The sequence below is a fragment of the Cryptomeria japonica genome, chromosome 11 (genome assembly GCF_030272615.1).
Source record: "Cryptomeria japonica chromosome 11, Sugi_1.0, whole genome shotgun sequence".
Classification (NCBI taxonomy): Eukaryota; Viridiplantae; Streptophyta; class Pinopsida; order Cupressales; family Cupressaceae; genus Cryptomeria; species Cryptomeria japonica.
In genome coordinates, this window is record NC_081415.1 from 99,208,513 (window position 1) to 99,224,481 (window position 15,969).

Below are 15,969 nucleotides of genomic sequence, written 5' to 3' on the forward strand. Positions count from 1 at the left end.
CTTGTCCTAAAGATTGTAGATTTACATATACTTCTTGTGATGGACCTGATGAAGAACACTATAAAATCATTTATGTAGTAGTTATATTTATAGTCCTTAATGGTTCTAATTCTCAATCTAATCTATTCATTTGACATTTTTTGTGGGATCTAATCTTGCCTCACATGTATCATTCATTGACTACTGATTCAATCTCAATTCTCAAAATAATAAGGCAACCAATAGAATTTTAATTTTTGCCAATTCATTTTGTAAATGAAATGAAGGTTGTTTTTATCTTCCACGCAATTGTAAGTTAAGGAGCATCTAAGATTTTGACTCCATAGATACAATCAATATTAGATTAGTAGATATTTTAAAATCTCGAGAAAGTAAATTATATTATAATCTTATAGTTGAATGTCTCCATAATTCTATTTATGGATTTTTGGAAATTTTTATTTTTAGGTTGTCTCTTGCTAGTTCATTGTTATGAATGTACTTAAAGATTAGATAAATGAGTCAAAATCTTAAGTTGTTAAAATTTATTTAATAGTATTTCCTTCATTGCATATGGATTTCTATAATCTATGATGGACAGCTAAGGATGTTTAGTTCATTGATATCATTGTTTGTGATGTATGCATATTCCTTTGTGAACCCTTAATTTTGATTTTTTTGGGGCACGTTTATAATGAATACCCAACATGTTTATAATCAGGTTGACTATCACAATAAAGAAAGCCCAAGGAACAAGGAGGAGAAACATAATTTTATTTGGCCGATTCTCAAGATTCTTGATAAGCTTAGAGAACTGAATCACTTTCTAATGTGCTATTTCTTAAGATTAAAAAAAACTAAATCGCTTTCTAATGTTGAAATATATAAACTTATATGATTTCTTTTGTTCATATCCATACAAACAAAAGGCTTAATTTTTAAATTTAATAGAATTTTTTTGAATTAATATATGAACTAACTTGTTTTCTTTTATTCATATCCACACTAGACAAACCAAATTAGGGAGCCTAATTCTTCTATAAATACCTCACCCATCCCAATCCTCTCAAATGTATAGCAGCTCCTGATCTGAGAAAGGGTAGCTTTCTTTACAATAGAGAAGAAAATAAAGCAATATGATTGTCAAGCTGCTTGGACCTGCCTTTGCCTCCTGCAGCAGAAGGGTGCTTGCATGCCAGATAGAGAAAGATGTTGACTTCGAAATCTTGATCTATTGAATGGGGATCACAAGAAACCAGAGTGTCTCGCCTTACAAGTACGGGACCTTCCTTACAATATATTTTTTTCTGCTGGTTTTAGAATAGCCCATTTATGGGGTTATGTTGTTACTAACTTGTATTTGTATGATGTTTGATGCAGCCATTCGGAAAAGTTCGAGTAGTCCAGGATGGAATTCTCACCCTATTTGGTAATCATTAATTGTATATAGTATATAATTCATTTTACATGTATAGATAGATTATCCTCTTCAACGTGATGTGTTGAATGTTTGTATTCAAAACTCATGTGGATAGCTCAAATTTTAATGGTTGGTGCACCAACAAGTGATATAATCACTTGTCTGCTGGGCAAGACATTGGAGGAGAGAGCATTGGTTGAACAATGGCTTGATGTAGAAGGACAAAACTTTAGTCGTCATGCCGATGCATTAGCTTATCAGCTGTTCGTCACCCCAATTTTTAATATACCTCAAGACAAGGCAGTTATTGAGAGCAGTGTCCAAAAGTTGGGGGAAGTGTTAGATGTGTATGAAGAAAGGTTGTCAAAGAGCAAGTACTTGGCAGGGGACTTTAACAGCCTTGCTGACCTATCTCATCTTCCATCTATTGAGTATATATTGAATGCTACTGATAAGGGATATCTGATAAAGAATAGAAGACATGTGAATGCATGATGGGGGGATATTTCCTCCATATCTTCATGGAAGAAGGTTTTGGCTATGGGAGGATATGTAGGAGTTAATTAAATCTGTGGTCAACTAGCAATAATAGATTAAGAGTTTTGTCTAAGTTTTGTTCACTCAACTTTGTTCTTGAATATGCGAATATTTTTTATAAAGGATTTTAATTCACCATTATTTATCCAGACTTGGTGATTAAATCAAGTGTCTTTTGGCACATATATATTCATTATTACATTGATTCTAAATTGGACTAAAAGGGTAGAGCTTAAGAAGGTTTCTTACAAATCAATCAATTTATTGATATGTTTTTATGTTCAAGGCATCCATCAATAAAAACTACAAGCATTAAATTGGATGTGTTTGTGACACTTAAATGCATGAAAAACAAAAACAAAAATATTATTTTTTTGTTTGGTCACTCACATTGAATTTAACTAATCAATAGATTTTGTCTATCTCAATCACTTTGTAATTATCTCAATCTAATATAATAATAATATCATGATATGATAATATAATAATATTGTAGTGTTAATAGATTTTTTGTTTTGGTCAAAAGGTCAATAAAAATATAAAAAATAAAAACAATAAGTAATAGAAACTTTTGAATCAAATGGTGCTCCTTGCAACAACTCGTGTTCCTGCCCAAGGTTTTTCAAATGATGGCACTCTCCTTGGTTTGCAAGCTACTCTTGGCATTTCAAGTCACTTTATGGCTTCTGTGCATGTGTCCTCTATCAGGACTTGCCCTCCTATGGTTCCTATGCCTGGCATGGCCAATGCTCCTGTTTCTTCTGCAGGTTGTCCTCTCTCCTGCTCTGACCACTATTGTTGGTGTCTGCATGACTTTTGGTGTCGGTGGTGCAAACCCTTTTTCACCCACACCCCCTGGTGATGGTTTTGCCCTTCCCAAGAATGTTGTGACTAGTGATACATGGGTTGTTGGAGATTCCTCTCGGCCAGGTGTTGTTGATGGTGACCATAATGCTCCACCTCGACCTTCCTTGACTAGGAAATGTAGCTTTGCTTGTGTGGACATATTCGTTGCCCAACCCTCCAAAGGAGTTCGTTCTTTTCCTTGTACCAAGTCCTCCCCTGTGGCGGTTTGTGGATAGGATGTTGTGGACAACATTGGGTTTTACTAAAGTTGTTCTCTAGTGTATAGGTTTTCTAGGATTTGGCCTTCTTTACCAAATCCTCACTCTTGGGTGAGTAACTCATGGAAGCCTCTAGTTGCTCAGAATATTGAACTCTTTCCCTATGCTAAAGGTTTTTTCATTGCCTCTTTTAAGACTCTATCTGACTGTGACCAAATTTTGAGCAAGATGTGGGCTTGGTGAGTTCACTTCCTCTGTGTTAATCCCTAGACTACTCTTTCAATCACCTTACTAAACCACTCAATGTGCGTCAAGTTTGCATTCAACTTCTAAATCTCCCTCTTCACTTTTGGGAATAATCTTTCTATGAGGCCATTGGCAACTCTATTGGTCACTTTTTTTTATGGTTGATGATGCTATGCCTTTCATGGGTCACTCCACCTTTGCTCACATCCTGGTAGAAATTGGCATCTCCTCGCCCTTCCCTGGGGATGTGGTCCTTATGGTTAGGGATAGGCCTTGGACTCAACCAATAAATTTTGAGGGTCTCCCTTTCGCTGCAAAAATGCTTCACCATAGGTCATTTAGCATTAGCTTGCTCCCTCCCATGTCACAAGGGGGTGCTACTTGGTGGAACGACACCACTCTAGATCACTTGACTATTTATGATACTAACTCAGCTCTGCCCGCCATTGATAATGTTGTTGTTGATGCTACTGTTGCTATCCATGAGGATTCAACTCCTGTTTCTCCTACTTTGGATTCAACTCCTATCACCTCCGATTTGCAGCTACACTCTATACCTACTACTCTTGCTCCTAATGTTGCCCCTCTCCAAAAGCCTATTGTTCTACTGCAACAACCCCTTGTTGTTCTGTAGCAGTTGGTCGTTGCCTTGCAACTACATTCTCTTGAATCTATTGATAGTACCCAAGTGAAGTCCTTACCGCTTCATCACTCTTTGGATGGTCCCAATGATGTGTCAACTAGACTTTTATTTGTCACAAACAAAAGGGGAAGCTTTCTCCACCCCCCAAACCCCTTTGTGCCAAGGCTCGGGTGTCCCTACCCATCCTTGAGTTGGGTCTAGGATGTTGATGCTTAGGTTTTTGGTTGTTGTTTTTTATAGTCTCTAACTATGTTAAAGGGTCAATTCCCTAGTCAATGCTGCTTTTGTAATTAAAAATAATATCTTAATAATAATTTAATATTATTACAATATAATAATATAATAATTTTTTAAGTAGAATAATAAACAAATATGATATCTTTTGTTGTACTTTACCTATTATAATTCTCTAAAGATAGGTATGCTAGTTATAAAATGATTTGAAAGTTCAATAGAATGAAAAAATCTCAATTTAGATTTTGTAGAGATATATAAGTGAAGGAATATGGATGGAGGAGACACAAAGAAGATTTTGATTTTATCATTTGTAGAAGAATTTTTTTTAGAAATCTTCGATTGTATCGAACTTTTATGAATTGGTTTCATTTCATTTAAAAAAATCTATTCTTTTTGAAAAATCGTTAACTGTTAATTTCATTATTTGTTTTTCATTTAAAGTGCATAGAAATCATATCTAAACCCTTAATCAATCTCCTACCAACTTGTGATTCCCTTGAAAAATTAATCAATCTCCTACCAACTTGTGATTCCATTTAAATAACATTGAATATAAAGTCTATGTAACAACTTTATGTAATATTAAGCAACGTAATGGAAAATCCTTTTCATCTTTCTTACAAAGGTGGAGAAGTTTTCCTAGTTGTTATCCTTGTCATGCCCCACAAAAGCAAATGGTTGAGATGTTTATGAAAAAATTGAATAATGAGATTGGATTTGAGCTTTGTAAACAGTGTTTGGGTACATTTCAAAAAGTCATAGAAAAGGTCTATCCATTGAAAGGATCCTCCTTGAGCAAGGTACTATTAAGATCTACAAAGATAACAAGGATAGTCTTAATAATGGTAATGAAAAACCTCATTTTCTGAACAAGAACAAGAATATTGTTAATGATGAGGTTGTAGATGCAAATACTATTAAGGCTACCCAACCTACGATGAGTTTCCCAAGACCTAGCATGTCAAATAATCAAGTTAACACCCAAACAAAATCAAAACCTTTGGCCCAATCATGATAAAAATTTATGCATTTGGGTGAGCCTATAGAGTTTATGTTTCAAAAACTTGTCATTAATAATCTTATCACGTTACTAGAAGCTTGAACCTTTGAACCTAGAATCAAGGTAGCATAGTTGAATGATGATGAATGTTGTGATTACTATCATAACAAGGGTAATAAGACTAGAAGTTGTAACAAACTTAACAAGCTTATACAAGATCTTATTGAAAGTGGTTCAATTGAAGTTGAAGTTCATTCATTCAATGAAGAACATGTGTTTTAAGGATCCCTTGCCTAAACATGATAAAGGAAAATATCTCAAGACCACTTCCGATAATAATGCCAAACATGCCAATGTTTCTTATGAGTACATGGTCAACCATATTACTAAAATGGACCCTCACATTGTCACCAGAATTGTCAAAGACAAACCTTTGAGTACAATGTAACAACATGATGAGGTAAAGTGACTTTAGAAGGTGCCTTATCCAAACTCACCTCCACGTCCAACTAGTATGACCTTGTTAATCATCTTGGAAAGATCCCTTTCCATATATCCATACTTGAGCTTTTATGTATATCTCCTTCACATAAAGACATCCTAGATAAAGAATTTGAAGAGACTTTGGTACCTACCAATCTACATGTGGATCAGTTTCAAGCCATGGTAGGACATCTTTCTTCACCTCATTTCCTTACATTTACTAAAAAAGATGATACATATCCTCAACAACGTCATAACAAACCTCTCTATATTGAAGCTTTCATCCATAAACAAAGAATAAAACGAGTCTTGATAGATGGAGCAGAAAGTCTTTAAATATTTGTACTTTAAAGTTCATTACCACTCTAAGGTTCTTTGAAGGGGAACTGCAGATGCAAGGAAGAAGATAAAAATTAAATTGTATGATGACAAAGAGAACTCATCCAAAGGATCAATCACATTACCAATCAATTTTGGGCCAATAGTGAAAGACGTGGTTTACCAAGCCTTAAAAACTTACAATATCCTCTTAGCTTGACCATGGATCCACGCCATGCAAGTCCTTCCCTCTATGTACCACACTGCATCAAGTTCCCACATAATGGAGTTGAAATAACTATCCTTGGTGATCCAAACCCATATCTCTATTGTAATAAAATTCATCCTAAACCCAAATATACTATTCCCATGAATAGAGAAGCCAATTTATCCACCTCTTACATTAATCCTACGTCATTAGAAGCTTCTATATCCAAATAGCTCAACATCAAGCCTAACATAAAGGATAAATGAATGGGAGAGTATATAGCCTGTAACAATCCATATATCTCAGACAACTTATGTTTACTCCCCTAGGACTTTTGGCAAAGCATAGTCATCACAACATCTATCAAAAGTTAGTATCTAATGGGATCCACTCACCTTTACTAGATGGGATGAGATGGAAGATAAATACCTCTTCAAAATTTTGTGCAATGACCCACATGAATAATTGGATCAAGATAATGTCAAGATACCTATTAAAAATTATGGTAAAGGCTTCAATTTTTTACAAAAAGTGAGATATGATGGCAAGGGTCCCATTGGCTTGCAAAAATAGGGCATTGTGTAACCCCTTCAATGGGAGTTAGTACCTAAAAAGAAGCAAGAAAATATATTGGGATTTGCACCTTTAGGATTTCATGGTTCTAACACTAATCTTCCTTCGCAAGTAGCACTACAAAAGAGTCCATCCAGTTCTACAATAGATTCTAATGAGTGGGAATGGGGTTCAGATAAATCATCTAGCAACTATGACCTTGAAGAAACCTTTAGAGAACCCGATGAACCTACTTTTGAAGAAAAATTCAAAGTCGGTCAGTCATGCATTACTCCAAGAAAAGACTATTCGACTCCCCGAGATAAGCATGTTAGTGGTGAAGCATGGATAAAAAATTTATGGGAACTTGAACCCTCTATGTCTCAAGGATTAGGGTCTAAAATATAAAATTTGATGAACCCAGGTACTAAAAGTGCTTCTAACTTAGTGTCAATCAAGCTATCTCTACAATCAAAACTGACAAGGAAAGTACCATCAACAACCTCAATGATGTCATTAATATCTACAAAGACTCATGTGTCTTTATCATCATAGCCTTTGACTTTGAACCAACCAGTGACCTTCCACTCGTTCACCCCCAACTCATAGACTGATAACAACAAGGGCCTCTACAATTAGACATATTCCAAAATGGTGAGGCTATTATCGATTGTCTTAGACTTTGAGATGATCTTCCTATTGGGGACCATATAGTAGGATTTTTCATTGAACTTTTAATAGTGCAACTTATTTTGGAGAGGGTCTCAAGCCTTTTAGTCACAAAAATTTAATAATGAATAAAAAGTCTCCTAGTGAAAAGATGTATTGTGATACTTTTATACAATGAAAAAGTAAAAAGAAAGGATCGATCTAATGGTGGAAACTTCTCCAATGTGATAGAGAATGGGAGACTTGACACTCTCCCCTTAACAAGATATCATGATCAATCACCTCTACTAGTAGAGGAGACAACAATAACTAATCTTAGGACTAGAGAAAATCCTCCTAACATCTACCTTGCAACATCATTGACAAAATGAGAGTATCCCAACATTGTGAAATTCTTCAAAAAATGTTAGATCGACTTTGCATGGTCTTATGCTAATATGCCTAGTCTATATTCTAATCTTTTCATGCACCACCTAATAGTGGCACCAGATGCAAAACCTATAAAGCAGAAATTGAGAATGATGCATCCACAAATAAAACTTTTGGTCAACTTGTCGGGCTTTAGAAGTTACTAGATGTTGGTTTTATTAGAACAATAGATTATCTAAAATGGGTTTCAAATATTATTCACATTGGAAAACTAGATGGCAACATTAGGACATGTACAGATTTTAGAGATATCAAGAAAACTTATCCTAAGGATGATTTTCCTTTTCCCAACATGGATTTAATTATTGATCTTATAGTTGGACATGCAATGTTATCGCTCATGTCCATGGATTTTTTGACTACAAGAAAATTAAAATCGTGACTGAGGACCAACATAGGATAACTTTTACATGTTCTAGAGGAACATTTTGTTGGGATGGCATGCCTTTTGGCCTCAAGAATGTTGAAGCTACATATCAAATAGCCATGACCACAATCTTTCACTATTGGGATTGCATGAAGATTGCATTGAAGAAGTATATTAGGAAGTGATGTCATTGATGTCAATAGAAACCAGTAATGAAGCAGTAATAACAACCAGTAATGAAGCAGTGAAGATCAACCGGTAACCCTATCCAGTTGAGAAGCAGAACCCTAACCGATGAAGCTCGGAGATCGGTTGTGATGATTTATGACGGGATGATGATCGGTGATGAGGATGCCACAAAAGCATGTTGCACGTGATGAGTTTCTAGAAGGTTTTGATGCGTAAAGATAACTGTTTATCTTGGGAATGATCAAATTCATAGTATGAAGTGATAAACATGTGATGTGTTATAAGATTCAAAGTGCGATGATCCAGGAGCGGTTGTAGATGCCTAGAAGAATGTAAAGTTGATTGCAATGTAATCTAACAATCAAGATTGAACCGATGTGTTTGTAATCTCTGTGAGAATTTTAGTGGTTGTGTTGTGTTACCAACATAACGTATTTGCTTATAAGTTTGATGGATTGATTGAATGAGTCATTGGCAAATTTGATAAAGTGTGAAAGTGATTATTGTTGAACCAGAAGGTGTGTCTTCAGAATGATGTGAAGGCAGATAGGAGCGGTAAAGGATCTGATTTATCAAGGAAGTGTTATTACCAGATCGGTCAAAGAACCTAATGTTTTCTAACCATTACAGAAACTTGAAATCCCCTCACAGGGTAAGCTCTAACAAGCTTGTTGGTGAAATCCCCTAACCAGGTGATCCATTAGCTTGGATTTGAAATCCTCCATTGAGGTTACCTTTAACAGGGTATTTATAGTCAATCCCTTAACCGAGTGGTCTTTAACCGGATCTGTCCCTAACAGAACATTCTTGTATAAGCTTCTAACCAGGCTTGGCTTCTAATAGGGTGAACTTCAGAAGAGTTCAAACAATACTTGTGGGTATTCATCCCCACTGTGGTTTTTCCCATTTGGGTTTCCACATGAAAAATCACTATGTCAAGTGGTGAATGATTTTATGGATGTGTTTTTGGTATGGTTGATATGAATGATTGGTAAATCTACATAGATATATTTAAATGATTGGAAATTATCTGAAATATGTTATTATTGGTATTCAAGTGAAGTGATTTAAGGTTTTGGTCAAAGGATATTTAAGTTTCAGATCTGTTGCATTATATCACTGAAGTATTAGGTCAACTGGTAAGGTTTAACAAAGCAACTGCATATTTGTTAAAGTGGCTAAACAAATAGACATTGTGAGTTGATTCTAAGTTGAAAAATAAGTTTGCTGAAAATACAGTTAATTTTCTAACTCTTGATTCACTCCGCCCCTCTCAGTAGTTGACCGGATCTTTATAGTTTCATCATATTATCATTCACAACATCATGCACATTTTTATAGAAGACTGTGGATGATCTCTTAAGTAAATCAATCACATGAGAGATATTTGGATATCCTAGATAAGATCTTCACTCGACTAGAAAAGTACAAAGTGAGTTGAAACCCTAAGAAATGTGTCTTTGGAGTAACCTCCAGGAAGATCTTAGGATAAATTATGTCACAAAGAGGCATTGAGGTTGACCCAGCAAAGATTAAAGCTATGTTAGCAATGCCTCCACCAAAGAACATTAGTCAGCTTAGGTCACTACATGGAAAGCTATAATTGATCCGTCAATTCATTACACAACTTGCCAATAAGTATCATCTCTTCATAGATCTGCTATAGAAGAATATTACATTTAGATAGGATGACATTTGCCAACATACTTTTCAGATACTCAAAGACTATCTCATGTCTCCTCTTGTTATCATGCCACTAATTGAAGGTAAACCCCTACTTTTGTACATATCATCAACAACAACAACACTAGGGGCAATCTTAACACAACAAGACTATGAAGAAAAAGAAAGGGATATCTACTACACTAGTTGCACACCAATGGGATACAAGCTCGATTATTCTCCTATTGAGTGTGCATGTCTAGCAGTAGTTTCTCCATGACAAAAATTGCATCATTATATGCCCACTCACAAAACAAATCTCATGGCAAAAATCAATCCCCTAAATAATTTTCTCAACAAGGCAACCCTCATAGGAACACTAGCAAAATAGGTAATTATTGTTAGCTAGTTTGACATCGAGGATATTGAATGAAAGGCCATAAAAGGATAAGTTATTACAGACAAGCTTGCAAAGGAACCTATGATTGATTATCACCCATTGATTTTAGACTTTCTAAATGAATCCATTCTATCCATTACAACTTCAAGATTATGGTAGTTATATTTTGATGGATTATTTACACAACATGGAGTAGGAGTAGGAATCCCTTTTGTCATATCACAAGGGGATTGTATTCCAAAATCTTATAGATTATCTTTCCCTTACACAAACAAAATAAAAGAATATGAGGAACTTACTACGAGACTTAGGATTGTTGTTCAATGGAAAATTCAAGAGCTCCAAGTCTTTGGTGATTACCAATTGATCATTTATCAAAGAAACAATAATTATCAAATGAAAGATACAAAGTTGATGCCTTATAAATAGATGGTCAATGATTTCAAGAAGTACTTTATAGAGATAAATTTTGAGTAGATTCCAGAGGACAATAAAAGAGATGCCAATGTGATGCCCACCATTGCATCTCTTATAGATATGCCACAAAACACAACCTACTATGAGCTCTTGATAGATAATCTCCTGGCCCCCACATATGAGATCTCTCCATCTAAGCTTGTGTGTATCATTGTCCCTAATTCTCTCCGGTACATTGACATATACACCTATCTTCACAACACTTTTCCTCCCAACCTTTCCAACATTTAACATTGTACCTTCGTCCACCAAACTTCTCATTACGTAATTGTTGTCGACACCCTTTACCACAAGGTCTTGATGGCATTCTCCTAAGATGTCTAGAATGTGAAAAAGTCCAAACCACATTGCGTAAGGTACAGAAGGGTATATGTGGGGCTCCCTCTAGTGGTCCAACCTTGGCTAAGAAACTAGTGAGGATAGGTTACTATTTGCTTACCATGGACAAAGATGCATATCAATTTGTGAACAAATACAAAATGTATCAAATACATGGAGACTTGATACATGCACTAGCATAGGAATTGTGTAGCCAATCACAATGCCTTGGCTCTTTTATTAGTGGGGACTCAATTTTGTGGGTAAGATTCACGCTCCATCTTTTAATGGCCATAAATTTATTATCACCTCCACTAAGTATTTCATGAAGTGGATTGAAGTCATTCCCCTTACACAAGTTACCAACAAACTGATCACCACATTTATCCTTAACTATATTATATGTAGATATGGTGTTCCTCTCTCCATCATCATAGATAATATGTGTCCCTTGAAAAATTAGGATGTTCATAAACTCTATGACAAGTTCCAAATTCAACACTGCTTTTCCACGCCATATAATCCCCAAGGTAAAGGTCAAGGCGTCAAATTAAACAATTTTCAAACTTTTTAAGAAGATAATCAATGATGCTGGCTATGATTGGCATATACAACTTAATCCCACTTTGTGGGCCTACCAAACAAGCGATCACACTCCCACTAGCAGCACACCATATTAATTTATCTATGATGCTAAAGCCATCTTAACCATTAAGGTCGAGTTACCATCCTTGTGGGTCTCCTTACATAATCTTATATACCACTTAATCATCGTGATGATGGAGCTTGATCCAAATCATTGATGCAAAAACTACTACACAATCTAATCGAAAAACTGCTCTTCTAAATATTTAATGTCACTCAACCAACAACAAAACATTAATAGACTTGAAATTTGAACCTCAAATTAATGTTTAGATAAGATTTACATCTTCACATAGCTAGAATTTAATACATAAAACTTAAAATTCTCAACAACCCACTATACATATTAAAAGCCCCCTAAAATCGTGACCACAACATCCCTTACAATCAATTCAATTAAGCATCCTAGAGGCATATTCCATATGAACATTTTATTTTGCAACGGTGTGCTCACATGTGGAACAGACTGCAACGTCCACTTCCTGTCTTCACGGCTCATTTTTCTCCAGGCCCCTATCTCATTTATGGCAAATTCCTGCTTCTGATTATGACGTGAATGACTTAGATCATTTCCATGGTCGTCCAATTCCTATCTCGTAGTTCTAACCGTTGATTCCCATCTGTACATTTCTTGATATGTCTAGACTAATAACTATTTCTATTTTCTTGTGTTCATACTCACAAAAACAAAAACCCAATTAGACGACCCAATTCTTTAGTTGGCTCTTCTCTTTTACAAATACCTCTCCCAACACACTTCAAATGCATAGCAGCTCTTGGAGCTTCTGATAGGAAAAAGGTTAGTTTTCTTTGCATTGAAGAGGAAAAGCAAAATGGTTGTCAAGCTGCTTGGGCCTGCCTATGCTTCCTGCAGCAGAAGGGTGCTTGCATGCCTGGTAGAGAAAGATATTCAGTTTGAAATTGTGCATGTTGATCTGCTGAAAGGAGAACAGAAAAAGCCAGAGTTCCTGGCCTTACAAGTAAGAGCACCTTCCTTATGATATGACTTTTTAAGGCGTATATGGAGTATGTACACATCTATACAGTTATTAAACTAGCTTATGTTGTTTGTAATTTGTATTTGTGTCATGCAGCCATTTGGAAAAGTTCCAGCTGTCCAGGATGGAGATCTCACGCTGTTTGGTAATGATATTAATTGTATATATGTTTATGCATTAAATGGGTAGTCTACACTATTCCTTTCAATTTCATACATTCATTTTATCTAGAAAGACCTGATTTGGGCAACGAAGCTTGTCCCCTTCTGTGTGGTATATTTTATTGGGTATATCTTGATTTGATTTTGTTTGTGTAGATTTTCAAAGAGCAAATCTCATTTTTCTGATTTCAGAAATACTGAATGATTATTAAAAAAGAAATACTGAATGACTATTAAAAGTTTCATGATAAGCTTTTCTGTATGTATAAATCTGATTAGACTGATGTAAATTAATTAATTCCTATATGATCCATTTGATTTATATTAAAAAAATTGATGATGTTTTCCCCTGTATACATATAAGTCTAAATAGGTTGATTTGAAATATCAGTTCTTATATGATATATTTGATTTGATTTATATTAAAAATGTTAAAGATGAACTCCCCTGTATACATATAAACCTGATTAGATTGACTTAAATTATCGCTTCCCATATCATATATTGATTGTAGGAATTAACCTGATTTGGGTGATGTGGATTATCATTTTCAATTTATATATATAGATCTGATCTGGGTAGTGTAGATTTTCAATTTGCATGTAATTATATTCATTTGAATATGTTTAAGCATTTTGTGGGTACTGAGGATAATCACTGTACATGTTAATCATCTTCATCGTGATATTCAATTTATATAATTAGACCTGATTTGGGTAGTGCAGATCTTCAATTTGCATGTAATTATATTTATTATGTATGTTTAAACATTTTGTGGGTACTGAGGATTGTCACTTTCTATGTTTGTATTCAAAACTTATGTGGGTAGATAATCATCTTCTTATGTGATATGTTTATGGTATATCTTCTAAATTTATAGATTAGGAATGCATCTTCTGTGTGATATATTCATTGTATACATATGGGTTTGATTTGGGTAGTATGGATCTGATTTTCTCTGTGTATACTTGAATTGGGTATGTGCAGAGTCAAGGGCTATCATGAGGTACTATGCAGAGAAATATGCAGGACAGGGGACTTCTCTGCTGGGAAAGACTTTGGAGGAGAAAGCATTGGTTGAACAATGGCTTGAAGTTGAAGGACAGAACTTTAATCCTCATGGCAATGCATTACTTTATCAGCTTCTCTACGCTCCATTGATTAATTTGCCTCAGGACAAGGCAGTTATTGAGAGCAGTGCCCAAAAGCTGGGGGAAGTGCTAGATGTGTATGAAGAGAGGCTGTCAAAGAGCAAGTACTTGGCAGGAGACTTTTACAGCCTTGCTGATCTGTCTCATCTTCCATTTACTGAGTATATAGTGAATGCTACTGATAAGGGATATCTGATTAGGAATAGGAAACATGTGAATGCATGGTGGGAAGATATTTCCTCCAGACCTGCATGGAAGAAGGTTCTGGCTATGTGAAACCATGGACCATGTGGCTTATTCTCTTACAATACCGATTAACATAAATAAATACCATGATCGTATCAGTGATTGTCAAGAGTTTTAAGAAGCTTAAAGAGGTGAATACTTTCTAATGTGCTATTGTTAACGCAGCATGTTTAAGGCAAAGGAGATCAGGCAAGGTAGCATGACAATTCTTGTTCACTTCATTTCAAGTGCAATGGTTGACAACAACATCATTGAAACCATGGGAGATTTATTTACTGATGCAGTAGGATTGCTTAGTAAGCGTTAATTTAAGTGCTCTGGCCAACAAACGAGTAATGAAATTTTATAGAAAATGATCTTATTGAAGGTATATTCAATTTTTATATTAATCTATACTACCACCTCACAGTATAGGACATTTATGATGACAATAACAATGTTCAATGTCATTTAAGCAACAAAATAGTGTTGGAATAAGATTAATGTTATCACTATAGTTTAAAATTTATAACAAGAATTTAACACATTGAAAATGAAATACTCAAGTATCCCTCATGAAATACTTTAGAAAAACTCCAATAGAAACCTTAACCTAACGTTGTGTGAACTACCCACTTTCTATCTTTTGTGGCATGTTTTGATTTAGGTAGGTGTCTAATTTTTGACAATTCATTGTGACTTGAATGAACAGATCATTTCTATGGTTTTCCAATATCTATCTTGCTTTTTTAATGGTCGATTATCAATTGTACATTTACTACAGTTTATCTTACAAGGGAATGCCTAAAGGCATTATTATGAAAATTTCTAGAGTTACTAGATTCCTTTGTTCATGTCCACACAAACAAAAACCAAATCAATAATTTAAAAGTTAAAAAACTGCAATTTTGTAGATGAAGATTTTGTTGAAGATATACTTGATTTAAATATTAGTTTAGCTCCTACCTTACCATTGAAAAGGTCTATTATGATGGCTACAATAGTCTTCAATTTCATTAAAACAACAACAAAGCATTAATAGAGTTAAGATTTAAACCTCAAACCAAAGTTTGAATAAGACTTAAATTATTGATGTAAGGTTCTTAATGAATGAGCCCACCAGTGATCAAGTCTTGCTGAGTGCAAGGCTCCAACATCAAAAAGGAACAAGGAGGCTTGCTGAGTGCATGGATCCGACATCAAAAAAGGATGAGTTCTGCTGACGAATAGATACCCTTCAATCCATGACTATTAGCCAAAGAGATTCAACTTAAGACTTGTTGCTCCTTTATCCAATAGCAAAAACAAATTTGTAAACATTATTGATATAATAAAAAATTTATAACAAAAATTTTATGCATAAAAAAATAATTTAACAGCACCTTGAAATGTTTTAAAAAGCAACATAAAACCATGGCCTAACATAGTATCTAGCACCCTAAATTTATCATTGACTATATTTAATAATTAGCTGGAAATAAAAAACTCCTTGTATTTTAATTTTTAATTATTTAAAAACAGAATCAAATGATAAATGTGGGGCTGGATAGACAATGGCCCTAACCATATCCCCTATAATCAATGCAATTAA

The 15,969-nt window shown here is 34.8% G+C and overlaps 1 protein-coding gene and 1 pseudogene across 1 annotated transcript; both read left to right on the forward strand.

Annotated features, from left to right (window-relative positions):
* Window positions 1-1,115: 1,115 nt before the first annotated feature.
* Window positions 1,116-3,018, forward strand: LOC131041340 (glutathione S-transferase F10-like; annotated as a pseudogene).
* Window positions 3,019-12,516: 9,498 nt separating this feature from the next.
* On the forward strand, window positions 12,517-14,620 carry LOC131041307 (glutathione S-transferase F10). The gene is made up of 3 exons (XM_057974346.2): window positions 12,517-12,823; window positions 12,938-12,986; window positions 13,990-14,620. The coding sequence occupies exons 1-3, from the start codon at window positions 12,677-12,679 to the stop codon at window positions 14,427-14,429; spliced, it is 636 nt and encodes a 211-aa protein (XP_057830329.1). The 5' UTR covers window positions 12,517-12,676; the 3' UTR covers window positions 14,430-14,620.
* Window positions 14,621-15,969: the final 1,349 nt, after the last annotated feature.